This window comes from Dermacentor variabilis, chromosome 4 (genome assembly GCF_050947875.1).
Source record: "Dermacentor variabilis isolate Ectoservices chromosome 4, ASM5094787v1, whole genome shotgun sequence".
NCBI lineage: Eukaryota > Metazoa > Arthropoda > Arachnida > Ixodida > Ixodidae > Dermacentor > Dermacentor variabilis.
In genome coordinates this window covers 143,739,147-143,756,315 of record NC_134571.1, presented here as the reverse complement: position 1 = coordinate 143,756,315, position 17,169 = coordinate 143,739,147, and the positions used below count along the sequence as shown (strand labels likewise).

Genomic DNA, 17,169 nt, shown 5'->3' with positions numbered 1-17,169 from the left:
CATGAGGTTTCTGTCTGTGCTTTGCCACGTCTATTTTTTTTCGGGTGCAAGTTACTCCACCCTTTTCTCGCACGCGAGTAGTGAGAGCAAGATGCGGGCGCTGCAATCACCTTGACTATTGGTTTGATTAGTTTGATTGGTTTGAGTATTGACGCGGCTGGCCGGCACTTCTTGGTGGCGCAAGAAGTGCCGTTGGCAGCAAACTGCCAGCATAACATTTGTTTCTTTCGTGGCAGAATGGAATCAATCGTCGACAAATGCGATGCCGATCCGACTTGATCTCCGAACAGCGACCGTGTGACAATCGTATAGCAATCGCGTGTAACATAGCATTCTCACAGGGGGAAAGGGGTCACCTCAACCCCTTTCCCCTGTTTAGTCCTTCTTTTCCTCTCCCGCTAGGTCACGTGGTCTGACAACAACCAGACAGGGTCCGCATAAACAGCTTCGCTGTAAAAAAAAAAGTATGCCTGCGCGGTACACGCCCTACAGACACAGCGTAAGCTGGAGGAGTGGCTCTATAGGAGCTCCAATTTCGGCACCACACGCTACAGGGTCTTAACGCCGAAGACTCTTCGCCTCTTTTCCCCGAGAACGATCTGAACAGCCCGCCCGGCGTCGACACTGAGCTTCGGCATGTGCGGCGCTCTGCACAGCGGTCTGCTGAGCCCGGTGCTGCCTGGTTGCAGCCGTGCCCGTAACTCCACGATTCGCTTCTTACCATAACCAGACCAGGCCTGTCTGATAGGCGCACGTGCAAAAAGAAACACCAGGAACCGTTTGTTGAATGTGTAGAAGCAGTTGTTTACAACCTTTCATTAAAGTGTGGGAAGAACTATGTGGGGCAAAGAGGAAGGTGCCTCAATGAGCATTTAAAGGAACACCGGTATAATGTAGCAGAAAAGCAGGGTGGGTTCCTTGACGCCCACTGCAGGCATTGCAGCTACACTGTCGCCGGGGTGGATGATGGTGACCACTCGACGTGTGCTCCAGCATACAGAGACTGCTCCATTGTGGGAAAAGCCCGAGGTAGGATAACTCGCGAAATTATAGAAGCAGAAATGACTGATAGGCTTGGCGATAACTGCGTGTCTAAACCATTAATTGCCCTTCCGCTCAAAGAGCTATCGTACCTACGCTATAGTGTGTAAGGTTTTTTTTTGCAAACAGCGCATGTATGATGTACGCGAAAAAGTTGTATATATGTATGGGTCCCTTGCTCGAAATAAAGATTGTTGCAAGTTAGCGCCTGTGTGTGTCACGTCTCACATTCGTCCTTGTCTTTTTAACGCGCTATAAGCCTCCCTTGCTTCTTCAGCAGCGGTTCATACCTTGCGAAAAGTTGCCACAACGTGAACCGAATAATAAACACAGGTATCCAGACTACGTGGCGCATATGTCACATCCCTTTACCAGTGGCATGGTACGTTGATGTCGTTGATGATGATGTTAATGACGGCTTACTGATCATCCCCTTCCAACGGGGTGGTGACAAATAGTAACCTAGCCAGCTTCAGTTCGCCAGGTGGAGCAACGTGCAGCATGCAACTGCTATATGCACCTGCTAAATATCGGAACACATGGTGAAATGTAACGGAATTGTATAGTTCAAAGTTTGTACGTATCCACGCTGCGTGGCGCGCATGTTACATAGCTTGCCAAATGGCATGATACGATGCTAATGGTGATGCTGATGATTTAATGTAGTTCCCTTTAAATCAGGACGCTGACAAAGAGTCACCTAGCCTGCTTGAGTTAATCAGGTATGCTACACAAATGTTTCAGTACATCAACATTTACACATCTTCATAATGTTTTCCTCCCTCAAGATTTCTCTCTCTACCCTGCACCGCTACCTCTGCAACTGCTGCATGTCGTTCTACCTGGTGCAATAATGTGCAACTGCAATGCAAAGGGCACACGTATAGACGCTACGGGGCGCGCATCTCACATCGCAAGGCCCAGCGGCGCGATACGATGCTAATAATGATGATTATTAAGATTTATTGGCATCACCCTTGAAACCCGGCAGTGACACATTCACCTAGCCGGCTTGACTTTACAAGTAGCACGACACTATGTCAATGATGGCGATGATGATGATTTATTGGCATCTCTTTTGAAGCGCGGCGGTGACATAGCCAGCTAGCCAGCTTGATGTATTATTGTACACAATATATATCTTTTCTAGCTTTCGTGCATAGATCTCCTTAAACCTCTTTTTCTTACTGAAACCTCCATTGAGTGCCTTGCACGCTACCAGTGCATCTGCTACATGGCGTTCAACCTTGTGCAATAATATGCAACTGCAATGCAAAGTATGCATGTATCGACTTTACGCGGTGCGCACGTCAAATCGCATTTTTCCTCGCCCGCTAGGACGCATTTATAGGGAATTTTTTTCCCGCTTCAGGCTAGCAAGCGCTGGCGTGGCTCAGTGGTGGAGTAGCTAACTCCCACGTCCGATCTCGGCGGGAACTGGTTCTTTGTTTTCTGATTCCCGGCGATGGCTGATATGAACAACGGACACCGACGGCGGTGGCGAACAACATCGCCAACCAAAAAGGCTACTGGTATGACCCCATGCCAGCTTGCGCTGTAAGTTGCTAACACAGTGTCTCAAAGCTTTAGCTGCCATCAAGCAAAAATGTGAGAATCTGGCACGTTCCCGCTCGTGACGCAAGGGAAAGACATCGGTAATTTCTGCGACTGAATGGAAAGCGGCATGCCGGCACATACTCTAGTTCGTGTTAGGTCACGTGAGGCACGCGCCAGCTCTTTCAAGAAGGCAGTTGGCGTTGGAACATGAAAAAATGCGCGCGTAAAGGCAAAAATCGATTGTGGCCTAACGTTTTGAGCTTGAGGCTCAGTGCATCAGGCCTGAATTTTCATTTTATTGCAAGAAAGCTAGACAGAAGCTTACCTACCTACCGCAAAGTACTTCGCATGAGCGAAAGAAATGCTTCTTTGCAATAATATATAGCCCAATAAATAATTAAACAGCCTGAGCAATAGGAATTTGAATAGGAATTGTTAATAAATGTGTTTTTATGACTACGGTTTGTTGCTACATTGCCTGAATGGCTGCATTGCTACGGTCATCTGGAGATTAGTTATGCCAGTATTGTGACTGTTCTGCTCGAGTATATTGTGATCGATCATTGATCCCTGCCTTATTTACTACGACCAGTTTGTGCTGTTGCAGGCATGTAACATCGAATTTCGCTGAACGTCTGTGTCAAATTTATCTACGTGATCGTTCGTGTCACCCCTACGTTAGGCATCATGAATGGTAGAAAATAATGCGACATCCTTTTATATTGCTGGCCAAGTCAGCGAGCGAAGGCTGACGAGCTATGCCGGTAGGATTAATGCATACTTGCCACCTGTGCCTGGTTACCACGTGCTATCCGCACGTTGTTGCACTACTTCCGCTATAGCGTGGAAAAATTTGTACGGAAACCATCAACAACTATTACCGGAGCAAGCCAGCAGCCGGGTCTTTCTAGGGAGCTATACGATTTATTCAAGAAATTAAGGTGTTAGAAGGCGTACGAGCATTGCAAAGTAGGTATTTAGCTAACGTCAGTTTTTATTTGTGTAATTATGTAGCGAACATAGCAGTTAACCAGCACATCCGTAACCCGTCGTGGTCGTCGCATAGTGGCCTTGACATTAGGCTGCTAAATCCAAAGGCACGCTATCCAATCCCGGTCGCCGTGACAGCACTTGAACGGGGCGAAATGCAAGAACGACCCTGTACCGTGCGTTGAGTGCACGCTAAAGAACCCCGATTGGTCAACATTGATCCGGAGTCTCTCCAACTACGGATTGCCTCGCAATCATGTCGTAGATTTGGCACGCAGTCAAAGAATATAAATGAATTTCTTTAAAAAAATTTCTAGCACATCTGTAGCGCTTGTATGGGCGGATATACACATAAGCTTCGTCATATATATGCAGCATGCAGCGGGGCGAGCGCCGCCATGGATTCCCGCTGCCGTTCTGCTCTGCCGCAACCGACGCAGATGGTGAGGATGGCGAGAGTAGCGAGAAGTTGCCGCTTGCCGAGCGCTTCCCACCACAGCATCTAAACCGTCACATGCCACAAAGGTCTGGAACTACTTCACGCGTCAAAAAAAAAATAAATAAATAAACCCCGCCATATTAGATGTTGTGCTGCGACGAGCGCACCCGCACCTTTGTTGCGCAAGAGCCCGTGCCCACTGCAAAGGCGGTAAAAATTTCGCCAATACCAATAACCCAGCATGAAGACGGGCCAAAGAACACAAGAAAGGTAGTGGTTCTAAAAGGAAATAGAAAATCCGTGTGCCCAAGCAATTATTTTCCGTAGTTTCCTACTTATTGTTGATTCGCATAAGCGCCATGAAAGCTGCCGGTGTAACTAACGTATACGTCAGGTCGCGGGGTGCCTCTTGAGCGAATTTTGCGGCCACTCCGGCCATTGCTGAAGCTCGTTTTACGTACTGCTTTGCAGGGTTCAAAGAATCCACCAATGTAATAATTTAGTATGTATGCTTCCAAAGGCAATCAGAACCACATCCAAGTGCCTGAAGCTCGAGCCATGACTTGGACTGCTGTGAATGACAAAATGCACGTGTTCGGGCAGACGAGCTTGACGTAACTGTCGTTTTTACTGACTCTATTAGGCAGAGGGTTTAAGCAATTGCGCATGTTGCGCAGCTGCTGGCCCTGATTTCCGAGCCTGTGAAAGTTGTGGCCTGCGCTGTCAGCCATATATTCAAATGAAAAGGCCGCAAATATTTTTAATTTGGTCAACACCAATAAGTTCTATGTTTGTTAAACATTTCCCGAAGTACTTTCTTATTATTGCCTACGTGCACCTGCATGTGCACAGTAAAATCCATTGTCATTTATCTCAAATGGCGGGTCTTTTTGAAAGCAACATTCCTCCATTCGTGTGCAGAGGATTGGACGTTTCGGTTCAGTTCAAGGAAAATTAGGCAACCTCACCCGCTTGTGTGTTCGTGCATGTGATTATTCCATAAGCAATTGTAAATGCGGTACCCAGTAAAGCACCCCACCAAGCAATCCACTTTTCGATGCCACATGTCAAGCCCAAACTCTGAGATAGGCTTCTTACCATCTACGTGGTTAGTCTACACAGTGGCCATAGTACCTAGGCAATCACAACCTCTAACGACCTATTCATATATTGTCGAAATCCCATCGACTAAAAACACTCTCTCGATGCCCCACTCGGACACGCCTCCTCTGCAGGCGTTTTCTTTGCGACGCTTTCGGTAATATTCCATCCGTTCCCTAGAAGCAGAACAGGACGCTTCCGCGTTCTCAGAGGATAGTTAAGCCGATGCGAAGGAGCAGCCCTGGTTTCATTAGGCCCGCTAGACTTTTATGTAAAACATGTGAGCTCCACGAGTACTTTGAACGAGGTTTTCGTTCACCATGCAGCATCCAACGCTTTTCACCTACACACTACACTGCCACATCTTTCAGCACGGTGTTAGGTCGGGTGGTGTGTTTACTACCAAGAGTCAACACCTAAGCTTATCATAAGTGACAATTACTAGAAAACACGGAAATGGTTTGGATTAGGATTCGATTATAGTTTGGAACAAACTGATAAATTTACCTCAATGGTTTGATCACAAAATGAGTGATTTGTAGCAGTTTAGATCTTCCGACGCGACACGACGGGCCTGTGCTCTCAGTGCAGAAAGCCTATGTGATGTACACAACTATACAACGGAAACCAAAATCCTTGTGCCAGATAGCCTTGCACCTCACACACGAAGTAGAATATTTTACTCCCGTTCAGCTCCTTTATTTTTTCCATTATCTCAGATAATTTGTTCAGATTTCAATTCTTTTTTTTTATGAGATCAGTAGCTATGTGCTGTGCAATGACACAGGTAAGTTGATTGCCTGTTTTGTTGCTTTTTGTTTCACTAATAGTACAGTCATATCACTGATTAGAAACCTTATGTGTAGTGGCGCATTGGTAGCCTTCTCATTCATTCCCTTTTTTTTCTCTTTACATATAACCATCATACTTGATGTCTTTTATTTTATTGCCGTAAGCAAACATTACTTATGCCTTGCAGCTTGTCGTCGAGTGAACTTGTGCAAAAAGGTAACACGTTGACAGCATTACTTCGGCTTCTCTATTCTTCCTGCTGATGAGTATGTTTGGGTGCGAACATGTAAACAACTTAACATATAAACGATATAAATAGAGGTCAACTCTTCGCTTTGTACAGTGTGTTCATGCTCCATGAGCTTATCACGTCCCAGTACTCTTGCAGTAACTTGGCCCGTCAGTTGAAGATCCCTAGAATGTAGGAAGAGAACAGGAAGTCGTTACTTAATCAAGAAGGTGTACCCTGAAGTTTACAGTAAAATTTTGGCCCCCACTCAGGGTAAGTGGGAAAAGCCAGCCTTTTAAACATCAGAATGACACTCAACCTACTGCTTACTGCCAGAATTATTGGTAGCATCTTCACTGGACACTAATACCCGACTCCCCCCCAAAAAAGAGAGAAAAAAGAGTACTTTTACTGTAAATGAGTGCAGAAGCGGGAGATTCATAAGACTGAAAAATAAAAGCAAGCTGCGCAAAAGATCTAAAGTTACTTTCTACGAGGGAACTCAAATAAATTTAGGACGCAGGTGCCCATTCTGTATATGTTCACCTTTTCATACTGAAGCCGAGAGCCCTTCTGCCATGCAAGTCAAGGTCACGTCTGCTGTAGAGAACAACTAGTATAAATGCAGACCAGGGCTATTTTCTTAATAAGCAAAGACGACGAACATTAGAATGTTACGTAGCTTCTCTAGCACTTTTCACAATGCATTTCGAATTGATGAGGACGGGCAGTTTCTTTTTCTTCCTCTATTGTGGCCTGAAACATAACCCTAACAAAGTACTCAACAAATTTTCACAAGTGGAGGGTAAGCCTCACATGTAATTTATCATGCGTGAGTTTTGTTAGTACGACACTTAACTGGGAATCAAGAAGGTGTACCCTGAAGTTTACAGTAAAATTTTGGCCCCCACTCAGGGTAAGTGGGAAAAGCCAGCCTTTTAAACATCAAAATGACACTCAACCTACTGTTTACTGCCAGAATTATTGGTAGCATCTTCACTGGACAGTAATACGCGACTCCCCCCAAAAAAAGAAGGAAAAGAAAGTACTGTTACTGTAAATGAGTGCAGAAGCGGGAGATTCATAAGACTGAAAAATAAAAGCAAGCTGCGCAAAAGATCTAAAGTTACTTTCTACGATGGAACTCAAATAAATTTAGGACGCAGGTGCCCATTCTGTATATGTTCACCTTTTCATACTGAAGCCGAGAGCCCTTCTGCCATGCAAGTCAAGGTCACGTGTGCTGTAGAGAACAACTAGTATAAATGCAGACCAGGGCTATTTTCTTAATAAGCAAAGACGACGAACATTAGAATGTTACGTAGCTTCTCTAGCACTTTTCACAATGCATTTAGAATTGATGAGGACGGGCAGTTTCTTTTCTTCCTCTATTGTGGCCTGAAACATAACCCTAACAAAGTACTCAACAAATTTTCACAAGTGGAGGGTAAGCCTCACATGTAATTTATCATGCGTGAGTTTTGTTAGTACGACACTTAACTGGAAACTGTGTTGAACTCATATTTGACATAGGTTACTTACTTGTTTCATCAGTTGAAGCATCGTATGAAGGATTGTCGAGAAAGACTGGTGAGTTCCTACGGAGAAGCATCAATATACAGTCAGCACATTATGCCGAATACTCACAAATGGTTCAAGTTCTGCAGTTTTATACTTTCGCACCATGCCACAATGCCACGAGTGAGATTTTGTTAAATTAAAGTAAGCGTGAAAGGTGCCATAGTGGTAACGCTGCTTCAAGGCTATGCTGACACTACTACATGTCAATTGCAGCTTGACACATGCAGCGTTGGTAGCACTGTTGCCTTTAAGGTAAGGTATGTTTAACGTATGTTAAGGCAGCTGACTTTTAAGGCAATATAGCAATAAGAAAACTTGCATTAACGCTATAGGACAGTCTTTGCAAGTGAATCTATCAGAAGAAAAAATACCAAAACACACGAACAGTCCGGCACTGATCGTTTACAGCGTTACGCATTGACAAATGGCTTTTTTAGCTAAATTTAGCCCCTCACTTGAAGTTACGCTTATCACTGCTTGTCTGTATAGAACGAGGCTGTGCTCAAAAGTCCTCTACAACAATATTTTTAACAGGCCGACCTGGCATAGGAACACAATGAGCATAAATATGCTGGTTGTCTATTTGGAAGTGGAATGTGAAAGTGTATTTGTATATTCTTTCTGCTTGCTTTCTGCACAATGAAAAAAATTGTTATGCATTGATACTGACCCGACCATCAAAACTGAAAGATGCGTATTTTATATGACTCAGAAAAAGTGGTCATTTATGATGGATGTGTAGTTCAACAAAATTGAAATAATGCCCGAATAAAGAAAACCATCTTTAAAAAGCACGGGGAAATACTCACTGTGCCTTGCGCCGTCCGCGGATAAAAATGAATGTGGCTACTGCGGCTATAAATATGATAGCCAAAACAACAATTATGCCTGTAACAACGCCCGCAGTAGATCCAGAACCTGTAAAATAAGTCGAGAAATTTATTCAGCCTGAGTGACATCGAGCAATGGTTATAAGTACTCATGATTTTGTCATTGAAGCAATATGTCTGTCCCCTTTAGTGGCATCAACACTATCCAGCCAGTTATCGGCTATGCGACGCGCTGCATGAATGACAGCTCAGGCCTAGAAGAACTCCATGAATTTTGGGTCACCGTTAATCAAGCCTTTGGTTCATATAAGTTGCCAGCACTGGCTGGCTGGACTCGATAACATCACCATATTTTACCTCTGTTTGTTGGCATGCACATCAAGAAGCGATTTATAGCACATACTGCTTTGTGAACATGGATTCGGGATGGCCTAATGTATATTTTTCTAATATCATTTACTATTTACTATTACTATGATAAGTTTTCTATATGTGGCAGAAAGGCAAAACAATAAGCACTACACTGTGCAACATAACTTGAGGTGTTCTGAGTTTTAACCGGAACATGCGGTTGTGAATTTGTTTGAAACAGAAAAATACCAGCAAATGGTGATTATTTTAAAGTTTTGTGAAGTTTTTTTCAAAAGTAGATTTTGCACTTAACACAATTCAAATCCTTGAGCTGGATTATTTCGCTCAATAAACCACAAGACTTGCACAAGACTTCCTGTGCAAGACATTCACGAGAAATATAAACACATTATCAACTAACAAAAATCGGATAATTATTTTTGGATATATTACTTTACGGCAAATATTGCAATTTAGAAATTGTGCCAGGTAAGTTTGCAAAGCGGATCCACTCGAAATGAATTTCGAGAATGACATAAGTGTGAGATACGGGCCATCAAACTTGCTCCAAAAATGCATTGTTGTTATACTCACATTTCTAAGAAAGATGTCGTTTGTGTGTTCAAGCATAATAATAGAATGAGCACCCATCTATTTCGTTCTGCACTTTGGCAAACATTATCTCGAAACTGCTGCTATCCTCGAAATTCATTTTAAGTAGATAAGTCCTGCAGGCTCAACAACTACAATTAGTAATTTGCAATATGTGCCGTAAATCAAATAATTCATAATCTGAGTTTTAGGTAATTAGTGGAACATATGTGCTCCGATTTGGCTCGCTTGTATTCTCCGCTTCTGGGAAAAATCCAGCTCAAGGACAAGAGTTCGACGTAATAGTTCTGCGGAAACCCTCAAGGTATAGGAAAGTAATTATCAAAGGGAACATGAGACATCAGTCCGAACGCAGCTAAGTGCTACAAAGGAAACCAAGGGTTCGCGTCCCGGAACAGGACGAATTTTTCTTCAACTGCGAAGCTTTCCTTTCGAGGAACCCGTTTGGCTTTCCTTTGTTCGGGTGGATGTCTCATTTTCCCTTTACTAAGGACAAGAGTTATGCTATCTGCCACGTGTAATGTTTAAAATTGCATAAAACTTAAAAGTGACACCCTGTATAACTCCACAAATGTTTTCTTCTGAATTCAGTGAAAGTTGCACAAGTTATGGCTATGAGTCGAGTAAAAAATTGCCGTACGAATGATTTTTTTTCTTCAGGTGTCATACCAAGCCTAGAAGGAACAGCATTTTCCAATTGAGCAGTTTACCGGCTTCTCGAAAAAAGTCATATTATAAATATAAAAAATTGATGCAGTGACTCTTACATGAAGTTTTACGTTCGGCTAACATCTTTAGATATTTACTACGTTCGGATCTTAAGTGCAAATAATACGACATCAATGCACATTGCATGCTTCTAGCACAGTTTTCTTGCCTTGTGACTTGTATACTAGGACAGAGTGTGAATTCAGTGTAATTATCAGCATTCCCCATTGTATTGCAATGGAGGCAAATATGTGCAAGCCCGATTTAAAGAAAACCCGCATTTGCAAATCGCTTTTGCGGAAGTCTGAAAAGTGGAGGAATGTACATGAAAGAAACGAAAAATGTCATCCACCCTAATTGTAGCACGAAGCTACAATTAAGCGGGGTGACAATTTATCCCTTTCAAGAATGTACTTTGCACCTGATTCTATAAAATCGTGGCCTTTTACATGCCAATACCACGATTTCATAATGAGGCACGCCAAAGTGCGGGACTCCGGAATAATTTAGGTGATCAGGGGTTCTTTAACGTGCACCTAAATCCAAGTACACGGGTGTTTTCGCATTGCGCCCCCATCGAAATGCGGCCGCCGTGGCCGGGAATCGATCCTGCGACCTCATGTTTAGCCGCCCTATACATAACCAATAAGCAACCACCACGGGTTACCCGATTCTATCTCTGGCGATTCTTGTCCTAACTTGTGATTTATCTCTATCGCAATCAAGCTGAACGCTCACGAGCTTGCTAATTCTTCCGTAAAAGATTTCAAATGCTGTGTTAACGCTACACCAACGAACAACCGTATCTCTTTTACAAAGCCTATGATGTAAGCAAGAAAACAGCTAGCGGGACCACTCAAAGTTAGATAGCTTGGTTTTGCAGAGCCTAACTCAGAGTTTTACACTATTTTCCACTGTGTTTCACTAAACGTGCATGATGACACTCACGAGAACAATTTGATTTATACGATATTGTGCCCGGCTACTTTGCTTGGTCAGACAACTCTAAAGAACTTTCCTAAGCACCATAAAATAGACGTGCCCAATTCTTATAAAGCTGACTTCTAACATCCTGGCTGAATATCTCGTAAATAGAGGCCGTAATATGGGCTGTCAAGAGACAACTACCATCATTCTGAACTAAGTGCATATGGCTGAAATATTAATTTTACAACCTCCGCTGGAACTCTCAATGAGACACGTGAAAAAAAAATGAAGTTTTGCCCGAAAGGAGAAGCACTGACTTTTATAGCAAGGTCTATTGTTGCGCCTAATTTTCTCGGACGGTGTTTAATATCACGCGGGCCTGACTAACGCTGACGCGAGATACGTGGGTGGGCAAATATTTCTGGCACCCTTAAAAGCCTTAACATGCCATGTGGAGACTGTAAGCACATCGCATGGGCGCCTCTCAGGTGCCCGTACGGGGCAGCTCCAGTAAAACTACATCAATTTCTGGTTTAGGTACTGATGTCATTTTGTATCTTTATTAAAAAACTCAGAAGATCCAAGATAAAAGGCACGAGTTGTTAACATTATCTTTCATTACATTTGTTGACAGGCCGCCGATTCTCAAAATTCTAAAAAAATAATTTAGTCAAGAACGTAAAACATGGTATGAGCAACTGTAATGAATGAATGGTGCTGCGATATAATCCGCATATAGGGCATGGATAAGCATATTCTGGCTTCGCGGGTTGCACTAAGCAAGAAGTGATAAGAAGGATGCGTAGTACTTTATTGGGTGGCAACTAGAATGCTGTCTGGCTGCGCTCATGCAGGTTCTCGCTTTTGGCAGAGTCTCTACTGACGTCGTTTGGCACGTCACTTTTCAGGATGGTAGCAAATCCTGGTGGCTCATATCACATATAGCATACATACACCTCAATTACCACCGAGCTAAACGGTGACACCAACGCCGACGGCGAAAAATCGCTTGGTGTGTCTATACAACTGCTGTCTCAATGATAGGTAAAGAACATTACATCCGATCATTCTGCTGCATATTCACACGTCATGCTGCTCTTAGTCATCTTGATGTGATCCTAAAGAACGACTAGCGGGGATCCAGAAGCACGAATTGTTTTTGCTTGTTTTCTTCTCAATATAGCAGCGTCGGCAGACAATTGTGTCTGGGAAATGTGACTGAAAGAATTACGCCCGTAAGAATTTCTCCCGGATACGCAGCAGCTGAAACACTGTTGAGCTGCCTGAGCTTCGAAATACGCCTAGCACATGGCTACACTATGAATTTTAATTGAATTTTGATATGCAGTCGCTATCAGCGCTGATCCCCCCCCCCCCCTAGAAAATGCAGTTTTCTGTCATGGTTGTTACATATTCACGTATTCGCGCTGAGAGCAAACTACCTCGACCAGACCCAAACCAAGATATCACCCCGAAAATGTGGTTAATACCAAGCGCCGAAGAAATAAGTACCTTTCCCGGTCAAGTTGTCGGCTTCTGGTATGCTACTGGCCAACAAATTACAGCGACGGCCTTCGTATCCTTGACGACAGTCACAGGTGGGGCTAGGTGCTTGTGGTGTCCATCCGCATATGCCATCGTTCAGGCACAAGTAAGGTGGGCACGCTGATTGTATAGAAAGAAAGAGAACAGAATGTGTATGAAAAAGTGCACTGTAAATAGTCCACGGAGCTTTGGAAAAGGTTCTGTCGAGGGTTAAGTTTTTTTCGGCCAGTGTTATTCATCTGTGAATTACTCTGTGTAATTACATGCTGTTCAATTCAAGACAGGGAATTCGTTTGTCATAGTTATTGGAGTCTTAGTAAATGCCGACAGATGTGTTCTCGGAGTTGTACCAGTAAAACTACAAACCTGAAATTCCATCAGCGTGGAATAAATGTGCAGTGGTTTGATTATGATGAACAAATAGCAACCAACTTTGGCGGTAAGCAACGAAAATTGACTATGCATCTTCAATTATTGCAGGGAGCCTGAGCGTAAACGTTCTATTTACGCATCCATGTTGCATGTGAAATCTTACCTCGTTTTTATGCAACAGCTAGATCAGAGATTACGAAATTTATGCATCGGCAGGCACCAGGGAAGAACACTGCATTAAAAAAACTTATCTGTTATCACCAAATGATTCGTCACAGCTATAAGATGGAGAAATAAATATTTTGCTTTCGTACTGACAATAGTTCTTAAAACATCATAATATCATAACTGGGTCCCCAGAGAATAAGATGAAATGAAAGCAAATGTTGCGAACGTTGTATTTCTTCCCGTTTAAGCAGCGCACACGAAAGGTGGAGTGAAAAACACGAGAGCACCCACGAACTGTCACCTAAAGCTTTATTACTTAACTGCACGAAGTCGAACACTAAAGTGCCGCAGCTGTCATTGTAAACAGTGACAACAAACCAAAACCATTCAGATGCATAACCTATTTTTCTTTAAGTGAAACTGAAGGGTAACCAATATATTTGCTGGTTTTTAAAATGCTGCTGCCTAGCCCGAAAGGGCGGATTTGGATAACGTGAGTGGTGTGACTGTCGAGAAATAATTGTAATTTTGAAAGCTGGTGCGGTGAGATGAGCAGGTGAGCGGGTAACGCGGACAGGGAGAGGGCATGTGCAGGTGGCCATATCAATTCATTGGTTGCGTAAATGGTGACTTTATGTCCAATGGGGAGCTTGCACACCTGCACTTGGTGTTAGCTGAAGCGATGCGCTGCTGTTTGTTTCACCGGCGCTTTGGACTGTCGTGCTGTGTGACGAGTTATAGATAAGCCTCCAAACGAAGCAACCTGACAATAAGCGAAATAATGGCGCACTAGATGAAGGTGCTCCGGCCAGAAGAAGAAGACCTCGGAGGCAGCGAGAGTGGCGCGAGCAAACAAAGGTGCTCAACAACGGTAAACTTCGCTTACTTCCATAATTACCTTCGATGGTTTGTATTAATTTTATCGCGATTAGCACTCTTTGGGAAGATTCCCGAGATTCTGGCTTCTCTGTTTGCATCTGAACTCTTTCAACCACTGACCCAAGTTGTCTACTAGTTTGGGCCAGTGGGTATTTGCTGTCTGCTTTCTTGCAGAGCAGACAATATGGGCCACTGCATAAGTGACTGAATAGACAACTTAGTGTTGGCTGTTGTCTGGCCTAGAAGAAGACTTGGGTGACTAACTTTGTGCCACTGGATGCATACGTGTCCTGACAAACAACTTGGGCACTGCGTATGTGCTATTGGTGGGTCCCCATTCTTGGCAGGTCCCTCTTAGTGGATACGCAATGATATCGCGGCCGATGGACGGAGCGCGTTTGCAACGAAGTTGCAGCCTTGAAACTGCGGGTACCACAGTATATTAACTGGGGCGCAGTGCTTACAAGGAGATATAGTGAGTCGAGGTATCATTTGACATTGTGGCAGGCAGCGATATTGCTACTGCGTCTGTCTGCGGTACATAATAAAATGTGTCGCTACATTGCTTTCTTTCTAATAGCACCACCGTCCACCGTCATCGCGAGATGGGCATTGGAGGAATGTTTTCCGCGTGTTGAATGGCGCAGTTGTCTTGCGTATGAGCTAATCTGTGTGCCTGACAATAATACTCGTGTTTCTGAAAACTAAGGTGAAACCGCAACTTTTTTCTAATCTGTAGGCATTTGAGGAGCAATGTTATCGTTAACTAATTCCCGTGCATCCTTTTGAACATTCACGCAATGGAACAAAACAAAAACGACAAAGCAGTTAGCGCAAACCCTCTTTTCCACTGTTACATGAATTCCCAAGTTCCCTTAGTTTCACGTGAACACAGTGAAACAAAATAAAGAAGTTGAAGTATGCTAGCAGTAAATCACTTTTCCTCATGACGACACATTGCTAAATGGCGGCTGTGCTTCTCATTTCAAAGTTGTGAGCATTGTTGCAGGGCAGAATTAGTTAGGTTACGTGCATAATAATGAACGCATTCAACATCACAAAAAAAAAACTCTATGGCTACCCTTTGTTAACACTCTGTCAAAAAAGATGTTCATAATTGTCTTTCGTTTTCATTCTTTGCAGGGCACGCTTGGGTGCTATATTTCCGCGATAACCATGCGAGTTGTTGCAGAACTTTAGTTGAGAACCAGCACTTGTCACGCTTCTTGGAGTCAATATTTTGAGGTGCGCTGTTTCATCATAGCAAGAATAAGCCGCATCACATATATGGGTTAAGCAGTCTTATGATAAGACGGCAAAGAATAAAAGTCAAAGATGGCATAACGCTGTGACACGACAGGCTTGGCCTTCATTATAAACTGGATAACTACTACTCTCGCTGTCTAGTCTACATATGGAGAGTGCAAGAAGTTTTCCTGCTCTCCATTATTCTACCTTGCATCCATGCACATAAAACAGGTTACCGCCACAGATTTTTTATAGAACTGCTGATGTCGATTGGTAACGAAAAATCTTAGCTACTCATGTGATATTATGATTGAGTCAGTATTAAGTTTACAGTTTACTCGAAGCAGAACGAACTTGTGAAACCCGCCTCCTGCTACACTACCACTATCAACTTGCTACGTTAGTTACAGATCAGTTTTCAGCTCCTCCACTAACAATCTTTAAACTAAAAGTGAGAAATTCAAAGCGAATACTACGTTATTAGGTTAAGACTACATCATAGAAATAATTAAAAAGAACTAAGCGATCTATACAAAATGGTGCCTGCGTCGTACTTATGGTAACTATTTTTCATCATCTTCACTTTCACATCCATGGGACCAAATAACCGAACGGTAGCCAACATTAACAAGCAACGAACTCAGAGGAAACATCAAAACAGTAAGAAATTGCTAAGGCTTCTACTACCCCATTCATGAAGCTCTGTACTTGTAAGAACCACTTACCATTTCTGAGCCTTCTGTGCTAATAATGTTACCGATATCACAATGAGCCATCACGTGTTTTCTAAGAAACTTGTTGTCTAGAATCTGCGTTAGGAGCACGGACCCATGCCTCGAGCTTATATACTACTAAATATAATGTACTGAAAAATGCATCTTTGCGCAATCACGATCTCCTAGTAGAGCTGCACCTAAATAATTCTATTTTATGATGCAGTGATTTAGTTAGTTCATGAAAATTTTGGCAGAGAGAAATCGTTCAATTAAGCCTACGCACGTAAGGAGGATGCCGGTTGCAAAGTTTGTTAGAGGCGAATGCTTTCTTACCACGGCATAAAGACTCATCGGAGCCTCCAGCGCAGTCCTCATGACCATCACAGAGCAGAGAGCGCGGAAGGCAAGCGCTGGGAGAGCGAGTAGCACAGAAGAATTCGTTTTCCTTGCATGGCATGGTGCTTCCTGCGATCGGTGAAAGAAGAAACACAGAACAAGGGAATCTGATGCATAGTAACTAAAATATGAGGAGGAGTTCATTTCTGAACAAAAGAACGATATGGAGTGAGTGTTTATAGGTGCTGTCTTATAGTAAACATTATCTGAAGAATACTTCAGTTTAGCTTAGCGGCTTGAGTAATTTAAAGAGCAATACCAAAAGCATAAAGATTCAGAAACACCTAAATTAATTTGCGGAACATCCTTATACCTGTTCGAACGTCAAAACGTACTGTGCAAACCAATTTTAGTATTAATGGGAAAGTAGAGAGAAGTTATGACTGATGATAATAAACAAAATAAGTATGTTTAACGCCATACCACCTTTAGGCGGTGAACTTGCTAAAGGACTTCGTAACCTTTTGCTGCGAAACATACATAGTTCTATTGACGTGGAAGAACGAAACGACCATCTGGATATTTCATTTGTTATGATATGAACATAAATCATACTGCATATCTAAAATTGCACTGTTACATTGTGTTGCTGAACTGCACATGCGTCAAAATCTTTATTTGTCACCAGACCGAACGCAAACAAATATGTTTTTAAGATTCCCACTTATGTGCGCGCGGGGTTTAATA

General features: G+C 43.1%; 1 protein-coding gene across 5 annotated transcripts in view; it reads right to left on the bottom strand.

The window, feature by feature from the left end:
- Positions 1-3,896: 3,896 nt before the first annotated feature.
- LOC142579872 (MAM and LDL-receptor class A domain-containing protein 1-like) overlaps positions 3,897-17,169 on the bottom strand; it is a 245,253-nt gene continuing 231,980 nt past the window's right edge. For all 5 annotated transcript variants that reach the window (XM_075690505.1, XM_075690509.1, XM_075690507.1 and 2 more), the window contains 5 exons: positions 16,420-16,551; positions 12,671-12,823; positions 8,540-8,648; positions 7,692-7,747; positions 3,897-6,334 (listed from right to left, as the gene is read on the bottom strand). In XM_075690505.1, the coding sequence (XP_075546620.1) occupies positions 6,321-6,334; positions 7,692-7,747; positions 8,540-8,648; positions 12,671-12,823; positions 16,420-16,551 (464 nt within the window). In that variant the 3' untranslated portion in view covers positions 3,897-6,320. The remainder of the gene's footprint in view (positions 6,335-7,691; positions 7,748-8,539; positions 8,649-12,670; positions 12,824-16,419; positions 16,552-17,169) is intronic.